Source organism: Aptenodytes forsteri, unplaced genomic scaffold, assembly GCF_000699145.1.
Source record: "Aptenodytes forsteri isolate BGI_AS27 unplaced genomic scaffold, ASM69914v1 Scaffold11, whole genome shotgun sequence".
NCBI lineage: Eukaryota > Metazoa > Chordata > Aves > Sphenisciformes > Spheniscidae > Aptenodytes > Aptenodytes forsteri.
In genome coordinates, this window is record NW_008794155.1 from 4383143 (window position 1) to 4395792 (window position 12650).

Here is a 12650-nt window from a genome sequence, read left to right on the forward strand (position 1 = left end):
TCCCACTGGGGGGAGTAAGCGAACGGCTGTGTGGTATTTATCTGCCTGCCAGGTTAAACCACAACAACATTAAATTTCCATGACCATTCCAGGGCCCTGGAAAGCTCTAATAGGACCTGTTAGGCTGATAGTCTCTAAAGAATCTTGAAAGGTAATTGTGTGGTTCTGCATGGGCTGGTTTGGGTGATGTTCCGTGCAAAACCCTGTATTGTTAGGAGTCTTCCATTGATCAGTGCTAGCCAGATAAATATCACTGCAGCAATATGCAACATGGTGGTGGAGACATCTTTTGAGACTGGAGAGTTACGAGGGAGTTGAGAGTGATGTTCAGAGCATGAACAACTTGGAACGAAATATCTTAAAAAAAGCCAAAAGGATGGTGCTTGTTTTCTAGATTAAAAGTGAAAATCTCTGATGTTGATTACAAAGTAGAATTTGTCATTTACACCAAAGTTGTGTCTGATAGTTTGCTCATAATCTTGTGACCTGTGAACTGAAAGCAAGTGCAACTACTGCACTGTGTATTTATAGAGAGATTGCTGGAAGAAACTAGAATAGTACTCATGTTTCTTCAGCTTCATCAAACAGTAAGTTTTGGTCCTCAGCGAGGTAACCAATTCTTTCCTCATTCTTCTCTTACTAGTAATTTATTTGTGAAGGACAACAAAAGGACATTCCATGTCCCTTGCTGGTGGTATCATAAAGCCACACCATGGATTACTGTTGCACTTTGGGCATGTTTGCTATTACAAAATCAAGCCCATTGAGGCTTCAGTTCTGGGATTTTTGGTTTTGTGGGACTTTTAAAAATAATTCTTGCATTTTGTTTGCTCAGCCATTGATTTGGCTAGTATTTTCTATGGATCACATGTAGGAAAGTTGGGGGACAAGTTGTTAGGAGGACAGGTAATTATTACCAAACATAGAAGTTGTGTAATATGTAGAGGAAGAGAAGAAATACTAAAGTAATATAAATGGTTACACTCTCTAACATGGTTAGTGGAAAACCTAAACGAAAGAGTAATGTATACCAAATGTGTATATCACAAGGAATATAATTTTGGTAGGAATGATTTCCAGTAGGAAATACTAGAAGGTAAGTAGGGCAAATCAGAATGTATTGCAGGAGATCTCTTACTGGCAGAACTCTGTGAGCACTTGTTAGTATTTGTGGAGCTAGTTCTTTGGTAAACTTGTTTATTCTTCATGTTACAGTTTTATGTCATGAGGGTAAGCGGGGTGATCAATAGTCATTGACAGGTCAATGACAAATGATCAGTGGTCAATGACAAAGCATAAACTTAGAGCTATCCTTTAATTACCCAAATTATGGGACTGACAATACTGGTTCACGTTGTCCTTCAAAATCTGGAAGCTGTAAGAGCTCTGACAGCCCTCTTTCTGCAGAACTTCACCACTGAGTCTCTCTCTTAATCTATAGTCTTTAAAGTGATAATTTCAAATCTCACACTATCCATCTGAGAGCCTACGGATAAACTGAGATTAACCTTCTCAAAGTTGCTTACGCAGTTTGTTGGTGGCAGAACAGGCAACTCCCCAGCCTCTCACCTAAGCAATAAAATCATCATGCATACAGTGAAGTTGCTGACAATCCTTTCCTCTCTAGAAAGCAATTCTAATGAAAGTAGTATTTTAGTTATCCAGAGAGTTGGACAGTTCAGGGCAGTAGTCCGGAACCTTAATCTTGTTGTGGTAACTAGAGTTGATAAATGAGGACATTACACTTAAATGAGATTTTAAGGCCTTGGTGATCAGTGTGGGTAGCTGTGGTTCACAAAATGGATGCTGGGCCTTAATGAAATTATTGTTTCAGACATACACCCTGCCTACAGGACCAAAGTAATTTTCCTGTCCAAAGTCAAGGAGTTCTCCCCTTCCTGTCTTCTGTGGTAGGAACCACTAAGCAGGAATTCAGGGTAATTTTTATATGACTTCGTGGTAGCCCACATGAATGTTGTCTTTGTCACATCAACCCAGGAGAACTTCGCCTGGATAGGCAGCCGGACTCATTACTGTGAACTTTGTTTCTGTAGGGTTAGGCTGTGTCTCTACACACCAATTTGTATAAATGTGATTGCCCCAAGGAAGGAACGCCTTTATTTCCTTCATTTGTTGGAAGAAAAGTGATTTACTTCTATTTTCCAGCCTCTCACCCACACTGTCTCAGTTTTGTGGCTGGTCCTAAAGGAAAAGCCAATTCTTTATTCTTTCCAAGTCACCCTTCCAGAGAAAATAACAGTAACTGTGTAGTTCCTACTCTTTCCACTCCATCCCCTCTATGCCTGTGTATAGGGGATATATGCAGAGACACTATCAAAATAATACCTGTATGTATAGTTGTCGTGGTTTAATCTCAGTCGGCAACTAAGCACCACGCAGCCGCTCGCTCACTCCCCCCTCCCCCCCGGTGGGATGGGGGAGAGAATTGGAAGAGCACAAGTGAGAAAAAACTCGTGGGTTGAGATAAAAAACAGTTTAATAATTGAAATAAAATGATAATAATAATATGATAATAATAATAATAATACACAAAGCAAGTGATGCACAGTACAATTGCTCACCACCTGCCGACCGATGCCCAGCCAGTCCCCGAGCAGCGGCCCCCCAGCCAGCTTTCCCCAGTTTATGTACTGAGCGTGACATCCCATGGTATGGAATGTCCCTTTGGCCAGTTTGGCTGTGCCCCCTCCCAGCTTCTTGTGCACCTCCAGCCTTCTCGGTCGGTAGAGCATGGAAAACTAAAAAGTCCTTGGCTAGTGTAAGCATTACCTAGCAACAACTAAAACATCGGTGGGTTATCAACTTTGTTCTCATCGTAAATCCAAAACACTGTACCAGCTATTAGAAAGGAAATTAACTCTATCCCTACCGAAACCAGGACAATAGTCTTCCTCTTTTTTCAGTCTAGAAAGGCTGTGTACAGCTGAAAAAGAAACTGACCCACTGCAAAAGATTGTATGGGGGACAAAATGCATTCCTGGAACCATGTTCACATTCAAAGCAACACTTCTAACTTCAGCAACACTCTCTGACGTTGCAATGTGCAAGGAACAACTATTGCTATGCCTGTTAGTGCAGGTTAATTTTTAAAAATTATTTTATACCTCGTTGATGCTCCTGTGGAGAAAAACAGCTGATTTTTTTTTCTTTTGCCTTTTTTGTTGCTAACACCTTACTTTCAATATTGTGATGTATATTTATCTTTTCAGAAATGCATGAATTGTTATGCACTCTTGTAACATAGGAATACATGTTACAAGGAATATTTAAGTGTAAAATTTCATGGTTTACAAAATCCTGTAAAGAATAATGTAATCCTGCTTTCTTTTACAATCTAAATCCAGTTGGGCTGGGTAAGCACTCAACTGGGAGATTTGAAGGATTATCCAGGCTGTGCAGGTAACAGACATGGTGATCAGACAGTGCACGCCCCACTCTAACTCAGTGCTGCAGGGTTATCTTTGTACGGGTGGGACGTGCATTTACAGCTGTTCTGTGAAATAAGGTATTGTGAAGTGCTTTGTGATTGCCTGGCTTGACGTATGTGATGCAAACATGATGTATCACTATTGACAGTAAAAACTGAAAGAATATTTTATTGACTAGCTCTCAACGACAGAGTTTTATGAGAACAGAAAGCAAGTCCCCTGTACTGCTGTTGGTCCCCTCAGGAGACTGTGATGGAGTGCCAAAACTGAGTAATTTTGAAACTAAATATCTGTAAATGGATTCTTTGTTCATTTAAAGGAGATAGAGGGAAGAGTATGGAGGCTTCTCTGGGGAATGCCATGGCTTTGTTGTGCAGCACAAAGACTGTGTTTGAATCAAGATATGGGTACTTCTGACAAGATCTTTTCTAGCAACATGAAGCATGCACTACAATTTCTTCAGAACCCAATTTATAACCCTGAAGTTTGTATTAGCTCTTTGAGTCTGCCGTCCATCTCTTCTTCTGAGCTAACCTCTCCTCCATCATGAAAGATCTGTTAATAAGGTGTTTCTTTCATTGATTACTAAGAATTTCACACAGGTTGTACTGTGAGCAAAGACACATTTTCTTTAATGGTAAAACTGTTGATCTTTCTGCAAGGCAGCAGGCTGATCTATGTGCCAGGACATTTAATTTGAGGTGGGTTTTTTTCCCTACAAAGCTATTTCCTTCATACACAAGAAAAAAAAAATAAGGAGGGGGAGGAGGGAAGAAAAGAGCAGAGCAAATATGAGGAAATACTTTATTTTTTATCATTGGAATGGATCCTAAAATGGGATTTATTGTCATTGCTATATTGAACGTGATTGCTGAGCCTTAGTGCAGCTGTGACAATTGGTGTCATCCAAGAATATGCTTTATTGACAGACTGAGGTGGCTTCAGAGAGTAACTTATTCTTCAATATGGTTGAAGACATCAGAATCTAGGTGCAGCTTCATTTGGACTTTTTTAACACTGAGAGGATCCAGCTTCACGCAGCAGGTGCTGGACAGCACAAGAACTCCTGTGGTGGTACTCCAGGTGCTTGGTTAATGTCTTACTCCCCAGGGCATTTCATTCATTCCAGCTTCACTGCTGCTCCTGCTGCTGCCTGCACCGAGATTTTGACAGTTAGAATCAACAAAGTTGGAAAAAAGGCTATTTCAAAGTGAGAGAGGTACAGAGTGGGGCAGAAATGCAGACAAGTGGTTGGCCAAAAGTCACACACAGAGTAGAGCAGAAAGGCAGACAAGTGATTGGCTGAAAGTCACACAGGTGACAGTGGCAAAGTTTAAAAAATAAAAAAAGGCAGACCCAAATTGTCTTAATTAAGTGCTTGTGCTTTAACAACCACAACATCACCCTTCCTCTGACTGTGAAGCTCTTAACTAATTTCGTTCATTGCAATGCAGTCCTTGTCATAGAACTTCTTCAAAAGATGAGTACGTCCTTGCCTTTTGACAGTTGCACAGGTTATTTTCTTTGAACTATTATAATCTTTGCTTTGCAAAAGAAGAACTTCCAGAAATAAATGCTGATTGTATGAAGCCGCTGCTCTGTGCTTCCCGTAAAGCAGTGTCTTGTGAAACACCTGCTGAAGTTGAGTCAATAGGATAGTTTGTCATTTGTCAAGTGTTCCCCTTAATAAAGAAAAGGGAATAAAATGTCATTTCGTGCGACATCGCTTACTAGGCAGACAGCTGCATAACACAGTGTGCTGTGGAATCCTGCTGATACTCTGCAGTGAGTACTTAGGTTATGCATTTGGTCTTAAGGGCCTAAAAATGACTCACTGCAGTGGGACTAAGTTTGTCAAAGATGTTAGTGGTTTTGATTTTAGAGGATGACAGTAAAGATGTCCAAGAATGGGGGGAGAAATACTTCTGATGACTTTTGTGAGATCAGGATTCTGCCACAAGCAAAAGACCAACAGCAATCTGAAAGGACGGCCGTGCAAAGCCAGATGCGTCCAGATGCTTGGCCCAATTTCTCCCTCTAACCCTGAATCAAAAACAGTGTGAGAGCTCCTGCTTTCGACATATGGGACAGTCACTGCATCACACTACATATGTCTTTTGCAAAACAGAGATGCTAAGATATGCTGGGACTACAAGTAATCGACACAACAAATCTTTTGGGGTCACTCATCGTGAGGGAAAGTACGCCATGCCACAATTAGTTCTGCAAACACAAAACGTAAGGTATTATCAGTGGAAAAAATAAAGGGGAAATACTCTTGAATGAAATATCTGGATGAATTAAGAAATAGAGGACAAATTATACTGGCATAAACTTTTGCAGTCCATTTGTGTCAGGGGAGCCAATCTAGACCAGAAAGGAGCTGGCATCTATATATCTAGGGTGTTTTTTTTAAAAAAGCACATGCTGAAGACAAATAAATATATCTAATAGATGTGCTTTAAAAATAAAGTTGTTTTTTCTCAATGAAGTATGTATGCTAGGAAACTCTTCTTTTGTGACTGCAATTATCAGATGTGATTTTTCTTGGCCTGTCGCAGAATTACGCATAAAGAATATTGGGATCTCCTTATCTGCAAAATGTAACTTCCTTCATGCAAACTGAGTGGTAGGAGTACAGGACTGGAAAAATGTCTATTCTTCCTATGAGTCAACTTGTATTAAGAAAGGTTTTGTGATGCAGATGTGGATGACGGTAGTAACTGGTGGCAATGTGGCAATTTGAGTAGCTCACCAATGTCACACACATGATTATCCTTTTCCTATTGAAATGGCCAAAAGAATTCTTGAACTGCTGAAGTTTGAGTCAACAGCATAGTCAACCTGTTGATTCCCTTGCTAACAAAATATGGCATAATGAATTATTTATATGAAACGTTTAACTTGGGGAGTGGAAGTTCATCCTTTCTATTTCTACATGGGAAGAAACGTTACATAGAGAGTCTTGTTCTGGGACAGACAACACATCCCGTGTGTCTGATAGATCTTCAGATTTAATTCGGAGCAAAGATTCATTCGATGGATCAGAGCTTCACTAGTGTGGCCCAAAGGTCTGCCTGTTATACAGTGATGAAGGGGACAAGTGGACTTCCCTAGAGATTTACCATAAAATCCCACCGTCTTGGCTCTTTTTTTTTCCCTCTACACTTCGTATTTTGCTTACCACCTTGGGGAAAATCTCGTAAACTGTTTTCCTCTGCAGAACCCCGGTACTTACTGCTTAGTTTTTTGAACAATATTTTTGACCATTGAAGAGGATTGCTTGAACCGACATGATCCAGGAATAACTATCCTGAACACGGTCTGCTGAGACGGCACAGACAATTTTATTTTATGCACTGGAGGTGGAGGCTCCAAGCCCCTGGCAAATGCTGTCACAGATCTCAGTAGGGTCATTTTGCTGCTTTGCTCGAGAGAAAACAATAAAATAATTATTCAGGAAAAATATTTGAGAGCTTGAAACACTTTTTCTTTATGTACACCAGAGCCACAACTTGGCCAACAATAAACAATGGGAAAGTTTGTCTCAGTAACACAACTTAGCAGAATAAAAAAGCTGGAATTCTTTCAACAAAGTGTATTCTATTCTTCTCAGATATTATGAAAACTGATGTCACTTGTAATTCCTCAGGAAAGAAAAAAATCTCTACAGTTTGCAGTACATCAATGCAGTCATTTTTTCCTCTCACTAATCTATAAAAAGACATTGTATACGAATGTTATTTTCTCCTCCAGAAATGCATTCCTGGAACATAATAAAGGCTTTTCTGTTGTTGTTCAGTAATTTGGATAATAGTTTCTCCATGAAGTTCCATAACATTTATTTACTACCATAAATGATTGGACCAAGTGGTTTCAGCAGTCAAAACTGGAATTCCTCTGCAATAAGCTTTCTTACTGAATTAAGTTTATAAATATTATGCCTAAAATAATTTCAAATGACAACTTTATATGAGTAACATAACATGGATGTGAAATAAATCCGTAGAGCTGTGTGTATAAAGCACAGGAAATTTTAATGGAAGAGGCGTCAGCTGTGTAGATTCATCTAAGCAAAACTTTTTCTATAATTATTGACAGCCTTGGATAGTTACAAGTATTTCTTATTTGGATCAATTAGATTGCAGTAGTTGTGGCCAATAGCACTTTTTTGCTTTATATTTGTAGTGCCTCAAGAGTTTCTCTTCCCACAGAATGAGGATTCAAATTTCTGAAAAGTCTTCCTAGATTGCTGTGAGTCAAAGCCCACACCTTAATTGCCAGCCAAGAAGAAGTAGCAGGGCACACTGCCTTACACTTAGCTAGGGAGATCATAAGAACAGCAGCTGTGGGAAGTCTCCCTCTTTATGCATGGACTTGCACAACTTTTGGTGTTGTAACTTGTGCTTATCCATGAGCGTGGCTTTTGTGTGATGCCTCAGCTGCATACCAGGCATAGCTGGTGGGCAGTGCTGGCTGTAGGACCTCCCAGACCAGGAGGGAGACGGCATTTTCCTGTAGTCCCATGGTCAGCCCTGTTAGTTAAGGTGTAATGGAAATGAATTTGAGGGGACTGTTCCTCTCATATAGTTTGGGAGGTGTGGGAAAGAGAGGGAGAGGTGGAACTTGGCTTACTGTGTAAAACATATTGTGCTGTGTAACATAAAGCTGAAGGGTCTGATATTAGCAAGGCTGACATCTTTTGAGTTGGAATCAGCACTTACACAGCCAACCCCTTTGGGTGAAGCATGTGTGACCCAGTTTGTGTGTATCTGCTGTAATTGCTGATTACAAGGATACTTCAACTTCGCTTGGCTAGTCCTCATTTGTGTATAACCCACTGGGAAGATGGTGGTATAATGAATAATGCTATGCTCTCTTGTCTTTGCTCATATAATTGCAAGGAAATCAATCAGAGCTCATTCTATCTCTCACTCTAGCCATGTATCGCTCGAGAAAAGTGCTTCTGCATGTCAGTCTAGCTGAAATTCTCCTTCCTTTTTGATTTACTTTGTTTCCTTGGCATCTTGCCTTCACATACTGGTTGTGGTTTACATTGCTCTCATTGCATGCAGTACTAATAATCGCTGAATGTGACCAGAACAGTGTAAATTATGGTATTTAAATTAAAGATGATGCCTGCCCATTTTGTTTTTTGGGGTCCGTTGTATTCCACTATTTTCTGGTGGCGTTCATTTCATCTGAAAGATGAATCACTTGCTGATGGATTTAACAGTCTTGATTTTTTTCACAGAGCATCATCCCCCTTCAATCAAATGAAGTTTGAAGTTTAAATTGGGTTCAGGAGGCATGATGAAGTAAGGGTTTAAAACGTAGTATATTATATAGTCTTGGGACTCTCCAGTGTGAAACAAGGAAAAAAAATGAGGAGGAGGAGAAAACAACCACAACTTGTGCTGCCTGTGGGGGCATCATTAAGGAGTTTAGTGTGGGCGTCCATGAATGTGACAGGAAAGCCCTCTGCTCTGCCGTGGCTGCTTCATATCTGGAATTCAGCTAAGGAAGAGCAAGCTAGATTTAGCCTGACTCTTTTTCCAAATGCCTAATGCAACTTATCGCTACAAATATTATGAGTATCATCACGTATCTCTCACAATGACACTTTAGCTGGAAGCTTAACTGATTTCAAAGTTATTGGAGGATGAATGCGTTATTTCAGGGTTTTTTTTTAAGAAAGGTTTTGCTTGATTCTCATCTGTAGGCATATTTGCTACAGTTTTTGTTTTTCTGTTAGTTCAATAATATTGTCCCCCAAAGAATTTGCTGTTTTCCTTAAATCAGATCTCGATTTCAAATAACTTCACAGGGGTGTTTCATTTCTATGAGTGGCTTTTAGGCATTACCAGTCCCTATGCAGCTGTGCAGAACCAGGTCCCTTTGCACTCCCTTGCATCTTCCCATTGACATCAGCAGCCGTTGGCGCTTGAAACAGAATTACTCCACTGAGTCCTGAAAGTAGGTTAGACTGGTATTTTTCACAAGCTTCCCTGGAGGGAGTTTTAGATGTGCAAATCCCAGTGAACTATCAACTCGGTGAAATGTCACCGAGCCATCAGATAGACAGAGATGACTCCCTTTGCTTCCTCTTGGAAACTTTTGGAAATTGGAAAAGGATCTGTAGTGTCAAGAGCGGTCAGAGTGCATGTGTAAAGTGTTACTGTATGCACATCTCGCTCAGTGCTGTTCCTAAAATTTCCACTGGGACAACATGTTCTTTTTACCTTGCCATTCCCAGGCAATTAGAATATGAAACAAAAAGGAATGTCATCTAATAGGGCCCCTTTGTAGTTTCTTACATAATATTCTGTATGGAAAGAATGACATATTGACCCTACTTATGGCACAGAGGGATGATAGGCAGTTTATAAACCTTCCCAGAGTATGGCAACAGACACGAGTCTGGTCTGAACAGGCAGCTGTATTGCTTTCAACTTGGTTGTACTGTGCTTATTGAACAAATGCTTTTTATATATATTTAGTATGAAGAAAGTTAAGGTTTTAAGAAAAGAGACATGATAACTAAGAAGGATGTTTCCACTTTTGTGACATTTCTATCAAATCAGGTCTGTAGTCTAGTGGTAATGTAAATCATTGGAAAATTTTATAGATTTTAAAATGGGCTTTGGATCTTATCCTTGATATCCAGGAAAGCATAAGTCACTTAGGCCCATATACTTGGAAAGACTAAGGTAACCTAATTCCCACCTAAATACTTTACCTCCTGGACGCTAACTGCACTGAATTGCATGAATACATTTCAACTTTCCTTCACACTAGTGAAGAATTAAGCCTTTTTTTCAGTTGTAGGTTTCATTTAAGGTTACTTCTAAATTGAAAAATTGCAGAAGTCTCAGGTTTGGGCTTGTTTAACACACCTGAAGACAAACAACATAAGAAAAGCCATTAAATGATACATTTCCACAGCTAATTAAAAACTCTCTCTTCTTTTTCACTGAAGGAAGTATTTTCTTAGAGACAGTAGTGAAAACTTTTGATCACTGAAACTTTTTAGACCTTTTGGCTCATATCATGTTAGGATCTTACTCCAACCAACCACACAAGGATTCAGTTGTAAATGTGCAATGTGTTGTTGAAGTCCTTTTATTTATATTTATTCTTTCAACCCTACCTGTAGTGTGTATGCATACATACATGCAGATCTATTTCTGTGGCTGTGCAGAATCTAGGGAAATACTGGGAAAATACACTTTTACATATGAATTGTGCAGTGCTTCATTCTGCACAGACAAAATGACGTAATGAAATATCTCTTTTGTCAGTCATACAGAGCTACAGGTTTTTAATTTCCACAATTATTAGTCACGTGGGCTTGCAAAAACACCAGTTGGCTGTGTAAACCTGCTGGTCCAGATACCCTCGCTGTGATGAAAATACCCTCACTGTGATGCCCCTCATCCCATAGGTCTCATTTTCCCTTAGCTTCAAAAGAATATTGTCCTCTTGGTACTCACTTGTGATTTCCTATCTAACAAGTAAATGTCAGAGCCAGTGGGGGCTACAGACCTGAAAAATAATATTCAAAAGGAAGCCCCGTGATGTTGCAGTGTCTAGGGTCTTCCTTTGATCAGTTACAAAGGGCACATTAACACCTGACAATAGAAAATCATTCTGTTTCACCGTTCTGCATATAATTGTAATGGGGCATCAGTCTACTTTTATTTATTCTTTTTTAAAATAACGCATGGGTGTGGTCAGTTAAACAGCTTCCTCTACCAACCCTCCTGCAACACAAAACCCAGAAAACCCTTTAAAATATTTTTTTATAAATGAACCCCACCAGCTTTGATGCATTTTCCAACTACCTGTGAAAACAGAGCACAAAAACATTATTAATAGACTAAATGCTGACTGAATGTACTGAGCTAAGTAGCAGTCAGCTGAAGGTTGGTCTGGCTGTTCTCACTGAGAGCTTTTGAGTAATGAGACCTTTGGAAAAAGATCTGATCTCTTCCTGCAAGGTGCCTGAACCAGGCATTGAGGTGTTTTGATAATTGGTCCTTTCACCTCCATCATAGTCTGTTAGTACAAAGTAACAAATAACACAGTTTTTTCCTCCGGTGCCTTTAAAAATAGATTTTGCTGCAGTTGGAAAAGTTATTTTGCAGTTTAATTTCCATAGTCAGAGGCTTTTCATTAGCACATCTTCCTATGACATTAGTTTATCTTGCGTGTAGTTCAGTTACATTATGGAAAATCGCAGCGGTAAATATCTACTAGGTATACAGGTTTTTATAATCAGTCCCTGACAACATCTGTCAAAACAGTATGGGAAAATCCTGGCTTGCTTTGTCATTGCAGAATGGGACTGTTTGTTTATTCAATAGAAGAAATAAAGCACATTGAGAGGAGGCCAAAAGAGTCACACTGACTCAGTTACTGAGACTTCCAGCTTCCAGCTACAGGATATTTTGGTTCCAGCATTTCACATCAATAATAAACAATCTTTATGGGAACCATCGAATGGTAAAAATGAGATCATGAATTGAGAGCTAGGCTATATATTTTTTGATCTGTTGTATGCTATAGTTTACATTAGGGTCGATCTCGAGACTGGAAAGAGGCAGGTTCTGTATCACAGCATTTCAAATAAAAGTTTGCCAGCTATGGGAGTTAGATACTATCAATAATTCATCACTGTAGTTCTGCTGAGATGGTCTGTTGATGCAAACTGTCAGAGCATATGGTAATAATATGAGCATTTATGTGATTTACAGATCTACAAAATAGCAGATAACTAGAAATTTCTTCAACTGACAGTATGCATAGGATCTTGAATGTCAGAAATAGTGTGTGTGACAGCTGCAGCATGTATAAATCACGGGCGACTGTTTAAAGTGTTCTCTGGGTATAAGTACATGCACTTATACTGGCATCTTCATAGTCCATTTCCAATATCTGATTGACAAATTGTATTTTATGTAATTGTGCATTTTCTTATGTGTTTATTAACTCTTTAATCCACCTTAGTGGTTACAGTAGTATATCTTGGTGAATAGAATTGGTAGAGCTCAAAACACAGATGTTTCCCTGCCATGCAGCATCACCTGGGCCTGTGGGTTTTTTAGTAATTTGGGTCTTTGGCAACGTACTGGAAATTGTGTTGCACAAAGTGGTTTGTAAAATTTTTGTGTGTGCTCTTGTTCAGTAAGAAACTTAGAA

General features: G+C 39.4%; 1 protein-coding gene across 1 annotated transcript in view; it reads left to right on the forward strand.

Annotated features, from left to right (window-relative positions):
* NCKAP5 (NCK associated protein 5) overlaps window positions 1-12650 on the forward strand; it is a 467588-nt gene that overhangs the window by 1359 nt on the left and 453579 nt on the right. Inside the window, exon 3 of the mRNA XM_019472169.1 lies at window positions 836-906. Within this exon, the coding sequence (XP_019327714.1) occupies window positions 836-906 (71 nt within the window). The remainder of the gene's footprint in view (window positions 1-835; window positions 907-12650) is intronic.